The sequence below is a fragment of the Diuraphis noxia genome, unplaced genomic scaffold (assembly GCF_037042655.1).
Source record: "Diuraphis noxia isolate RWA-SAM2 unplaced genomic scaffold, SU_Dnox_SAM2 contig0004, whole genome shotgun sequence".
Taxonomy (NCBI): domain Eukaryota; kingdom Metazoa; phylum Arthropoda; class Insecta; order Hemiptera; family Aphididae; genus Diuraphis; species Diuraphis noxia.
In genome coordinates, this window is record NW_028301714.1 from 41088793 (window position 1) to 41100990 (window position 12198).

The 12198-nt window shown below is 28.3% G+C and overlaps 1 protein-coding gene across 1 annotated transcript in view; it reads right to left on the bottom strand.

The window, feature by feature from the left end:
* Positions 1-3680: 3680 nt before the first annotated feature.
* The window catches only part of mthl1 (adhesion G-protein coupled receptor methuselah-like 1), a 39422-nt gene continuing 30904 nt past the window's right edge, over positions 3681-12198 (bottom strand). Inside the window, exons 3-5 of the mRNA XM_089225939.1 lie at positions 11106-11290; positions 9812-9950; positions 3681-5720 (exon numbers count right to left, since the gene is read on the bottom strand). Coding sequence (XP_089082065.1) covers positions 5405-5720; positions 9812-9950; positions 11106-11290 — 640 coding nt within the window. The 3' untranslated portion in view covers positions 3681-5404. The remainder of the gene's footprint in view (positions 5721-9811; positions 9951-11105; positions 11291-12198) is intronic.

Here is a 12198-nt window from a genome sequence, read left to right on the forward strand (position 1 = left end):
TTGAAATTATAATTTTAGAATCTTTAATCGAATGCCACTTCTGATTCTGAAAAGACAATTGCCACAGATTGTATTATGTTACGCTAACAGGATAAATCCAAAGATATGTAATATTCCAATAAAATTTCTATTACCAAGGAGGTTCACGTTTATGAATAATGTTCATAATTATAAATTAATTAAATATGATACAACAATAACCAAAAATATTTGTAATTTTAAATTTAAATTATAATATAATATATTATTTTTCTTAGCATATTTTTGTTTGATTATTTATTACGATCATGCTTCTTTTATGCATTACAGGTATTATATATCTAAAATAATCCGATTAATGTTTAATTTTTATCTTCCCTACCTAGTTAATAAATTATCAAACAATATACATTACATATGAAATTTGCATTTATTGAAAAGCCTAGAATCTTACAAATAAAAAAGATTTAATTTTATCGCGCAAAGCAAAACTTATTCCAGATACTTATTATCATTTTCATAAAAACTTAAAAATATCTGAAATTGATAATACTTATAACAAATACTAATAAAATAATAATAATAATAAAAAACTATGAAGATGGTGATTAATGTATATAATAAAATTAGACTTATTATTTATTTATTTTCAAAGCCATAGGTAGCATAATATTATTAAACATAAGGCCATGATAAGTATAATGAGTAACTTTTTTTTACATTGCATTTCAAACAAGTATTACCTATATTATTAAAATAATAATAAATTATTTAAAACAGAATTGTACAAATTAATTTAATGTAACATGTTAATACTAAAATACTAAGAATGTAATCAAAAATTCGTGTACTAATGGCCTATTTGTCGATGTATATTTCAGATCAATAAAAAAAAAAAATAATAATAATAAATTATTCAAATTCGTACATAATGTTATAGTCTTGTACTCTTGATGTTCAAAAGCATTTGATAATTTTATAGTCAATATCAGTTTAGAATATATTTTTTTTTAATTTGTCATATTATTTGTTACTTTGATACATACAAATAAGCTTATTGACTTAAAGACAAGTAGTATTTTATTTTTTATTTAGGTTTTATAGTAAATTATTTTTAAAGATATTGATTACATACCTACAACTATTAAATGATTCATTTTCATCCTTATATATATTACCTGTACAATTATAAATTATAACACAACAATTTTAATCAAATTTCAAAAAAACTAACAGTTAATAATATTTTATTATTCATTAATAATTTAAAGTTCAATACTGCCATATTTTGGTATGTCTGAAAATCAATTTCTGTATGCAATACAGCCACATATCAAAATATGACAGTCTTGCATTTACTAAAAAAATTGTAAAAGGCCATAATAAGTCTGACTTTTTGGGTTCGAGCGAATATTTTAGTATATTTGAAAAAGTCACAATATAAAGTATGTTTAAAGTGCCTATTGTAGTTTTTAGTTTCAAATGCATAGGTGAAGAACTCTTTGCAAACATCACCATTGTCAAAGTGTACGAACGTGTACCTCAATTCTTTTATAATATTAAGCCGCAAAAGAATTGGTATTAAAACAAACTTACCTTAAATATCAATTATTTTGGGATTTGTTAGAGTCCGCGACGTGTATGCACTCCGACGCTGAAATGGAAACGCATCAGATACTGCTGAATTGAAGTCTAAAAATAATGTGATTTTAAAAAAAAAAAGATTAAACGGAAAACAGGATGTTTTTCGTTCATGTCTACTTTGCTATCTAATTGAAATGTTAGAATCTTTAATAGACTGCGTCCTCCGCAACGACTTTGACAATCGCCATGGATTATATTGTACTAAATCAATAAGAGAAATCCATAGATACCTACCTAGGTATTATTATAATACTACTTTTGTATCAACGATGCCCTTGTATACAATCTGTTCATTGCAGGGCATCGGGCAATAATGAAATGAGATAACTATACAGAAATAATGCATAACTTTAATTTTAAATTTATGTATAACAAAATAAAGTAGGTACCTTGGTATTATTTTAATTATTTTTTTTAAATTTATTTATTTGATTATCGATTAAAAATATTTAAGATGGTGTTTAAATGTTAGAAGCACATGCATATTTTTACTAAAATATATTTCTTTATGAACTATTAAATAAATGTGATTACTGCTTTTTAAAGTTAAAATTAAGTTATACAGTGTACACATTAATTTTCCGTACCGACCATGTCGGGCGACAGCTAGTTTGTAAAATTCCAAGTCAAAAGTTTTCTCCGAATACGAAACAATAATTAATTACAAATTTGTTATTTATTATATTTATTATAATTAATTAATTATCTACGGTAAAAGCCACCAATATGCCAATCATGTGCCACCACAATCTCACTAAACACATCTTCGTAGCATAATAATATTGTTAATCATAAGGTCATGACAATTATAATAAGTAGTGATAGGGTTTTAAAGCAAATACTTATTTTTTCATATAGGTAGGAGATAGAAATTTAATTTTTATATATATATAAATTAGACTCACGCTATTCTTATTTCAAATAAACCAATTTATTTTAGCTTTTTTTTTGTTTCTTTCAGTTATATTAGATGTCGAATTTGTATATTATGTTTATTATCAAGGTTCGGATTTTATAGCATCAAAAATTCTAAAATATGCTCTACAAATATTCCCTAAAAAAATCAAAAATAGCAACAAATAAAAATAAATACAAATCAAAATTTTATTCAATTTATCATATATCTTTATTAAATCATATATTTATAAAAATAAAACTAAAATCTCCGTATGCAGTTTAAAAAAATTTGTATGTACTGATTAACTATTGATACCTTGAATTATGACATCGTTTGTACGCAACTATTCAAAATTATCTGAGTAAATAAGAATAAAATTTCAATTCTTATTGATTCGCATTAATGATTACCATTTGTCACGAGATTTATGAAAAATGTAAAATAAAGCGTTGAATTAAGAATATTAGCAAAATATGGCACCAAAACTTTAAAAGTAGCACTAAGATTCTAAAATTCTTCAAATATGCAAAAAATAGCAAAATAAAATTTCATATTTAGAGTCCGTGGTGCATTAAACAAATTTACAGCCCACTCTACTATTTTTATCTCTATCTTTAAAAACATAAAAATTTCTCCGCAGATAAAGGCCCCTAAAAAAAATGTTTGCGGTCCGCCAGTTGATGACTGGAGTTTTCTGTATTAATGTTTCTCTGATAGAATACATAACATATATATATATATAAATATATTTATTATAAACTACTTCTATCCAGTGGGGTGGCGAACATATAGGTCCCAAAATGGCAATTGCCCTCTTAAATTTTTTAGGGGGGAGGGGGTACCACCTGACCCTATACCTCTAAATTTGTGAACCAACATTCCTGTTTACTGCTATAATGTGTATTTAATACCAGCAAGACAATGTAAGTCACTTTGGGCATATCAAAAGTTTAATAATTAATTTTTTTTTTGGTGATGGACGTCTAAAAATATGTCTTTGTCCACAGATGATACATCACTCACTTTTGGCGGCATTTACGGTTTACAGAAAAAATTGGAACCTTATCACACATCAATATTCAATACATGATACATCGACTTAGATGCAGAACAATTTTATACTGATGACATAAAAGTATGAAAAAAAAAACACAAAATATTAAAATATTTACAAATACAATATATTTAACAACTCCGTCAAATTTGCTTTTCTTTTAAATAGGTAGGTACATCATATCTACACAGTCTTGATCCGATGACTTACACAATATAACTTCTTATAAATTACGAAAAAAAAAAATGCTACAAAATAATTTTAAAAACAAACTTACAACTGACGCATAGTTCTATAAAGATCTTCACAAAAATAACGCGGTATCAGGCTTATTGGGTAAAAAAAAAGTAGTAATAATATTAATATTAAAAAAAAATTACATTATAATATAAATAGATCATTGTTAAAAATTATTAATAAATTAGATAGGCTTACAGGAACTTAATATAAAAATATGTTAACCACAAGGAAAACAAAATATATAATAGTAATAATACAAACACAAATAAAATACAATTTTTCACAATCAGCACTTGTTGTTTTATGCCGATAACGTGTATAGTTATCACAAACAAAAAGCATTATAAATTATTGCCTGTACACGATTTTTTTAACGAGATAAAATCTAAGATAATTGTTTTCGATGGGAAAATATTAAGTAAAAACAAAAGAATAGCTGCAATACATATAATTTACGGTTCAAAATGAAAATCACTAAATAGCAAAAAAAAAAAACATATGTAGTTATTACCAAATATAATCTACGTAAAATATCATAATATAATAATATAAGATATATCGTCTATACGTGATAATATATTTTAAATGCGGGCGATTTAGTTATTTATTTGAAAATAGGAAGGTACCTATGAATATTTTCATATGGATAAAATACATTATTTGCGATTGAAAGTTTACTATAGTATTGAGTATATTGTAAATACCAAAAAATTGGCCACAATTAATAGTTTTATCATCGATATTTAATCGAAAATGAAAAAAATATATACAATTTGTCGATAGAGATTCCATTATTAAAAATATATCGTACACCGTGTAATATTAAAATGGTGATTGATCTGGCCATAAATGGACAAGTTTAATCGACTTACACGTTAAACATTTGTATTATGAGTTATGACTTATATAAATATAATATTTAAATTGTACTGCTAATTAAGCGAATAATAATAATTATTATTAGAAAGACTGGCATTATGAATACTACGGGTAGAAGTTTATAATTTAGTCAATAAGATAATTCGGTCGAAGAGAATGGTCTGAGGCGAATGTACAAAAAATATTGTTCATCCTTTGCAGGTGTTTGTCGATGAGGAAAATGTACCAACAGCAAGGCGAAAGAATAATAATAAATAATAATGAGAAAATGATTGATAATTAATAATAAAATGAAAAATTCCTCCTAATTCGATTATTATACATCATTACAAATACGATATACTTATTTATTAATACTGGTTAAAGAAAAAAAAAAATTAATAATTATAAAACAAGATTTGTCAGTCTAAACATTCCGTTAGCGGGCAAGATTTTAAGATAGTTGTAACGATTAGCACATCGTACGTCGACATTCGGTCAACGAGTCCGTCAGTGGTTACACAGACTTCGATAATCGTATATAATACATTATACGACGGAAGTCTGGAGCAGTGGTCAGTGGTCAGCGGTTACGACGACGATGATATTATTTGACTATTTTCCTGTGCTTGTTTGCTTGCTCGCGTGTACGTGTGCTTGCGATGCGTGCGTGTGCTCTACGTGCGTGCGTGCGTGCGTGTGCGGTGAGGTGTGGTGCGGGGCGATCGACATCAACACAGCGTCTCCACCGGTTTGGACAGCGTCGACTCGTTGACAGTGGACGGCATCGCGTTGGACGTGGACGAACGGGCGTTGCCGCCGTCCGATGGGTTGTCCGTGCGCAGGCACCACATGCGTCGGACGGCCATCCACACCTGTGGCTGACAGCCGACCACTATGAATATGAGCACCCCTTGCAGCGCGTTCATCAGGTCCGTCAGGTACCACACGTAGTCCGGCCCGCCGATCACCCACGACAGCACGTCTACCACCCACGTGATGCCCATGACGATCACGAGTTTCAGGCACACGCGACCCAGTGTGGCTCTGCAACAACAAAATAAACATTTTATCAGTCAATTTGTTCTCCTTTCAAAAATATGATAACGCAATCTGTGTAGGAAATATCATATAAATATAAATATTTTATTTTTATAATAAACATACAATCTATATTAGCACAATTGCATAATAATAAGTATATGTGAGAAAATATTTTTAAAAAAATCATGGTATGTGTGTTTAAGAAGTCACCCACTATGATAGTGACTCTTTGCTTGAGAGGTGATCATGGGAAATTGGGAAGATATAAGGTAACAACTATTACTAATAAGAGAGATGAATTTAAGTGAGTTTAATGCAATAGATCTCAGAACCATCTCCTAGTCAGACGACGGAGAGGATTATTATTGGCCATTGGAACGTTAAAGTATTTATGTTACTGATTAATGGATTATTATAGTTTGACAATCGTGAGAAGAATCGCTTGTAAAATATAACAGATACTTCTTTTTTTATCGTTTTAACATGTAAATCGATGTATAATATATAGAAACGAAATAAATAATTTTATGCGTCAATATGATAATATTATCTTAACATTATATAATATTCATTAATTAGTCAACATAATTATTTATTATATTTTAATTTTGGTTGGGGATATAACACCTTTGAGAATTTTGACTTTAATTGAATCTATATAATATATTATAATTTAGGTAGCTACGTTATCATTATTATTATTTGATACAGATCAGGGATGGCATATTCTTCTAACATTACATATTTACATAGGTACCAAAAGTTACCTGATTTTTTCTTGCACGCTACAAAATTATTTTTATTTTATTTTAATTTTTTATTGGAAATAAACAATCTATTCAGCTATGGACAGTAAGTTTATGTGGTGAGCGAATAATATAGGATGTGAGGTGTTGAATAAGAAGCCACCCAATGTCGACACTTAGTAATATATATATAATGAAATAATTATGGTCTTAGATATTAAAATATAGTTTAATAAGTATTTTAATTTATCCCGGACCAAGGATTTTCTATTCCTAATATAGATCATTGTATTATGATGCGTGCCTATATTTATTTACCTATATCGTTCAAGTTTACTATAAATAATATATGGCATATGTGCCTATATAGGCATAAAATCTAAAGTTTTTTAAATTTCCCAGGAAAAGAAAACCAATTTCTTCTGCATTCAATGTCAACACACACTTATTATTATCACTATTTTTGACGCATTAATATAAATATATATGCACTATAGACACAATTTTGGGCGGTCAAAGAGATGACAATTACAATTTTATTTTTGCATACACACAAATAATCGAGTTTTTCAGAAGGAACGTTTGTAAATGTCAGTTGAAGCGTGCAAATTAATGCAATTTTAATAATTTATTAGTGTGTGCAATGCAGTTGAATTTATAATAATATATATTATTATATTAATATGTACATCGTATACATTTATAATAGGCTGCTAAATATGTAGATCCGTCGACGGCTACATCACTTCCTTTTCCCGCGTCAACTATGCTTATATAATAACTTCTACATAATATGCGTTAAAATAATTTACTCTGAAGAAATGACACCCGAACTAAATCTGATGAGTGTAAGTATAATACACATTTAAACGACGTACAAATAATAGTACTATATAGTAATGGAAAAAAAAACAAAAATCCAGATTCAAGTGCATTATATGTTATAAATTAATAAATTATGTTATTTGTAAATTGTATGCGCGACTGCAAAAAAAATCAGTATCATACATGAACACATTGGAGTGTTTTTAAGATGCATTTTTAGCCATGTGAACGATATTATTGTATTTATATTTTATTATTAATCGAGCACAAAAAAATCGCGAGTCTATGGCATATAAATCGTATTCATTATAATGGGGTTCATCGGACTTCCACGTGGAAGGAAGTTTACAGTCCGAATAATGATTGGATGTATGATAAAAAATGCACAAATGAAGATTCCTTATGGCTTATTATGCTTTTATTATATTCTATATTTACATTTTATGTTGTGTGCAAAATATAAAATCGAGCTCTAGACGAGAGAACGCTGCAAAGCGTAATAAAGCGTTGCAGTTAATAGCAGTTCACGCAGACGTATTATACATCATATTCGTTTATATAGTTATAGGATTGTATCTCAATAAAAATTTAAAATGCTCAGTATACTCATAAGTCGTTAATTTTACTAGTAATCGTCGGTTAAATTAAATAGGCAAATAAAACAAAAACGATTTAACCTAAATATTTATTGTTTTAAATTAATATTAGTGTCACAATAATTATTATCACTTTGATTGTTTTCTGAGCTAAATGTAAAATATTCTATACTGAAATAGTATCTACATTAATTAAAACGTATATGATTAAAGCTTCAAGTTTAACCAAATTGAATGTTTTCAATGACTTTCAGAAATCTTTAATAATAACGCCTATAGACTCCAACTCACGAGTAGTTTCGAAAGTTTGATATTATATCGTTGTATCTGTAGCTGCCCTTTACGCTGAACTGTAACACTTGGCTGAACTCGACATAATATCATAGGATCTCTCTTCGTGCCGCTTTTACTATATAGATTATAATCTAATACTGCAAGCGTATTGCGTATACACACTAGACTACATCCATTCTTTATTTAATTAATTATACACTTTTTATTCGTCTGCCATTTAAGTATTGTATGTTTCAATAACGCTAATAAATAGATAAAATAATTTTTTGTTCTTCTATCTGCTTATATACATATGCCTATATGCATTCAAAAACGTCAAATATAATCTATATAGATATCAGTTTAAATTTTCCATTCATATACACGACGCTGTGTATTTTTTTCCATCTATACCTAAGAAATTTCTTAATCGATTTTTATTCTTGTTTTCCCTACACTATATAGTCGCAGTCACCGCCATCCGTGACGTCGCTTAATCATGTCAAACCAATCTCGTCATTCAATATCTTTTCATCTTTAGCAAACTCAGTCGATTTCTCTATATTATTTTACACAACACTCCGACAACAGAACCTAAAACAATTTTACCATCGTAGTGATGCCACACCATACAAAATGGTTATTTTTTTTTCCTTTTACAGTTATCGAATTCCAAAGTAAATCATTTATGTAATACAGGTAAAGGTAGTAGGTACATATTGATATAGGATTTCAATCAATCAAAGTAAGTATAAACGTCATCATCGGTGAACATCAATGTACATTAAGCACTCAGCACTGCACACTGCGGGGGTCTTTTAATGAATTTTTACATTAACTCCATACGAATATACTATTAACGTATATGGGCTGTTAGCAAATATATATTATATAGTATTGATCCCTCCATCCTTGCATATGCATCATAGTAAGGACTTTTCGATACACATTAGGTACGCATTAGCCATTAGTTCATTACACAACCGTTGCAGCATAAAGATACAAAATTATAATAATTTGGTTTGTAAAAAAATACTGTCAATAAATTTAAACGCTCGTCATAAATATAATGTTATGCAACAAAGCTACAAACATTTATCAAATTACCTGTATGAAATCGCATTCCAATTATTTATATATTATAGCCAAAACATATAATAATATAAGTAGATAGTTTAAATACTTTAATCGACATTTCACTATATTACAACTAACAACCGACCTTGGAATTATAACATTCAAGTTATTTCATGCCTTCTCATTTATTTGACCTCTGTTTTTGAAAATCGAATACAAACAAATAAGTTTTGAATTCGCGTTTGTGGTCTATAAGAATTACTGTTTATTTTTTACGTTTCCGTTGAACAAAAGTAGGTACCTATATAATTTTTATACGACAATATAATTATTATTATTATACAATTAGTAATTCTTAAATAAGCACTATATAGATCCGTTAGGTAATGAGTTAATTTCTACAAAATGTCTTTACATTAAGGTTTTAACAATTATATTATATTAGCGCTATAACTACCATTCCTTAACCACCGTTATAAAATCAATTATCAGCAAGGATAATTATATGTATGTGGGATCGAAAAAGTAGGGCAATCCGGCAAAATTAATGTTTTAAGTTGTATACATTCATTTGTACCTTTCGCTAGTAGATTTCACTACTTCGGTTCTCCATAAGCCACACGTCAGCTCCCTAGCCGTGGCCGCGAACAATGTTAGATTCATCATCAACAAAATACCAATAGGTCCATAAAAATACGACAGAACCTCTGCGTCACCTGAAAGTACATAAATACGAAATTAACAATATTTCCTACATTTACTTTGTCCAAAAATGGACAGAGGTTATTTTATATTTTTCTAAGCAGTCAATCATCATGCAAATAAATGATTCTATACAAGGTATTTGAATATCTTGTGATTAAACCATGTCAAAAAAATGTATTAATTATGATAATTGTTGTAATTAATTTGAACAAATTTAATTATATCAGCGTGTCATGATGTTTTATTTAAAAAAAGCTATTGATCGTTTAATATTTTATGTATTTCTTTATTTTAGTAGGCATGTATAACCTGTTAATATAATTGTCACGAGCGCTTGTAAATTGCACCCACATTAAGCAGGTAGTAAAAATACTATAGTAAATTGCGTCCGGGATTTTTCGATTTCTAAAATAGGTATATAGTAAATTGCGACCATAGTAAAATGTTTGTGATGATATAGCTATGAATTAATGCCTATGATGCCTGAAGATGATCGACTTAGACAATTTTCTTGCTATATTTTATTTGCTGATTTTTCTCCGAATATTTGGGCATCAGCTTCAGCAACATTATCACGGACGAATCTTTCCAGTTATTTTAATAAAAGCTTTTATACACTTCATCCTCATATTTACAATGTTATGGATAAAATATTTAAGTTACGATCTGAAACCTTATAAATTTAAAAAAAAAAAAAAAAAAAAATTGAAAAAATGGAAAAATTATTCAACAATACAATGAAAAAACTATTACAAGGACTGAATATGTGAAGATGATGTATCATTATTTTGCAGATAACTTATAACTGTATTTTTTATTATAAACATTTTTAACGTAACAAAAAAATATAATAATACCTTATATTGGGAAAAAAATTTCTATTTTATTAACTAACCAAGTAAACCAAAAAACATTTTTGAAGGACAGTGGATAGCCGCCTCATCGTGGTTTCCTCTGAGTAATGCTAAATAACTATCATAAAAATAATATTTTTACTGGGCTTAATTTACTCCACAGAAATTTAAAAAAACGGACTAAAATTAATGGACTCGATACAATATTGAAGGAATATAGCCGTAAAGGTTTTTATTATAATAAAGGTTACTAATTGTAATATTTAAATTTTAATGCTGAATACCTCTGGCAATTTAAATGCAGTTACTTACCATAGAACCAGCAGCGATGTTCACCAAATTTAGGTCTGATCAGTGACATATATTGATCTGGGGGAATACGGTCCAATACAGCGGCTAGCGTAGCGATCACCAAGGGCACACCCCACGCGTACAACTGGTACAACCTAAGCCTACACGCCTCTTGGCCTTTATCCAAGTTGGCGGGCCTCAAGTCCCTGGAAAACACCATTAGCACATTAAATAATTACACATCAAGGAAAATGATAGATACCCATAATAGTTTGTCTTGCGCTTATTTTATAAAAAAAAAACGACGCGCTTGACGTATTATTTCATACAACAAGCATTTATATTTCAAACACTTCAGATGTATTTCCGTAAAAATATATACACCACATTTTCGTATTATGTATGTGTTTTGTTCCTACTTCAATATTTGGGTATTAAAAAAAAAATGGACTGCCAACTTAAAAATATACGTCAAAAAACTTGTAGTATAGCTCTATACCAGTATATACATAGGGTGTCCCGCGAGGATTTACCCATTGTGATATCTCCCAAAATATATCAAAATTCTGGTTTTGTAATAAGACTCATAGAAATAACAACTAAAATTATTTAATATTTAAATTTATTTTAATGTTTAGGTAAAAAAATTAAAAATATATTTTTTTATTTAATAATATTTCTAAAAAAATTTACAATGGCCATTTTTTGTAAAGTTTATTTTTCTATTTCAAAATTGTATTTTCGTTAATTTTCTGTTTTTCCGTTTTTTAGTTTCGAGAAAAATTGCGAATTATTTAACACCGTAGTGTTATCAAAGTTATGAAACACCATGCCACGCGCGTGATCGTACGGCAGGTTGGACGCTTTTAGTGTGCCTGTATAGTTATGATCATATTTTATTTCTTCAAACTAGAAAAAATATTAAAAATCACATTCATAATAAAAATAAAATTTAGAAACGTCAATATTTTCAGAAAGGTAAACTCTACAAAATGGCTCTTTAGTGTTTGTTTGGAAATAATTAAACAAAAAAACATATTTTTCAAATTTTATACCAAAACTTAAATAAATTAAAAAATGAAATAATTGTAGTTCTTATAACAAAACTAAAATT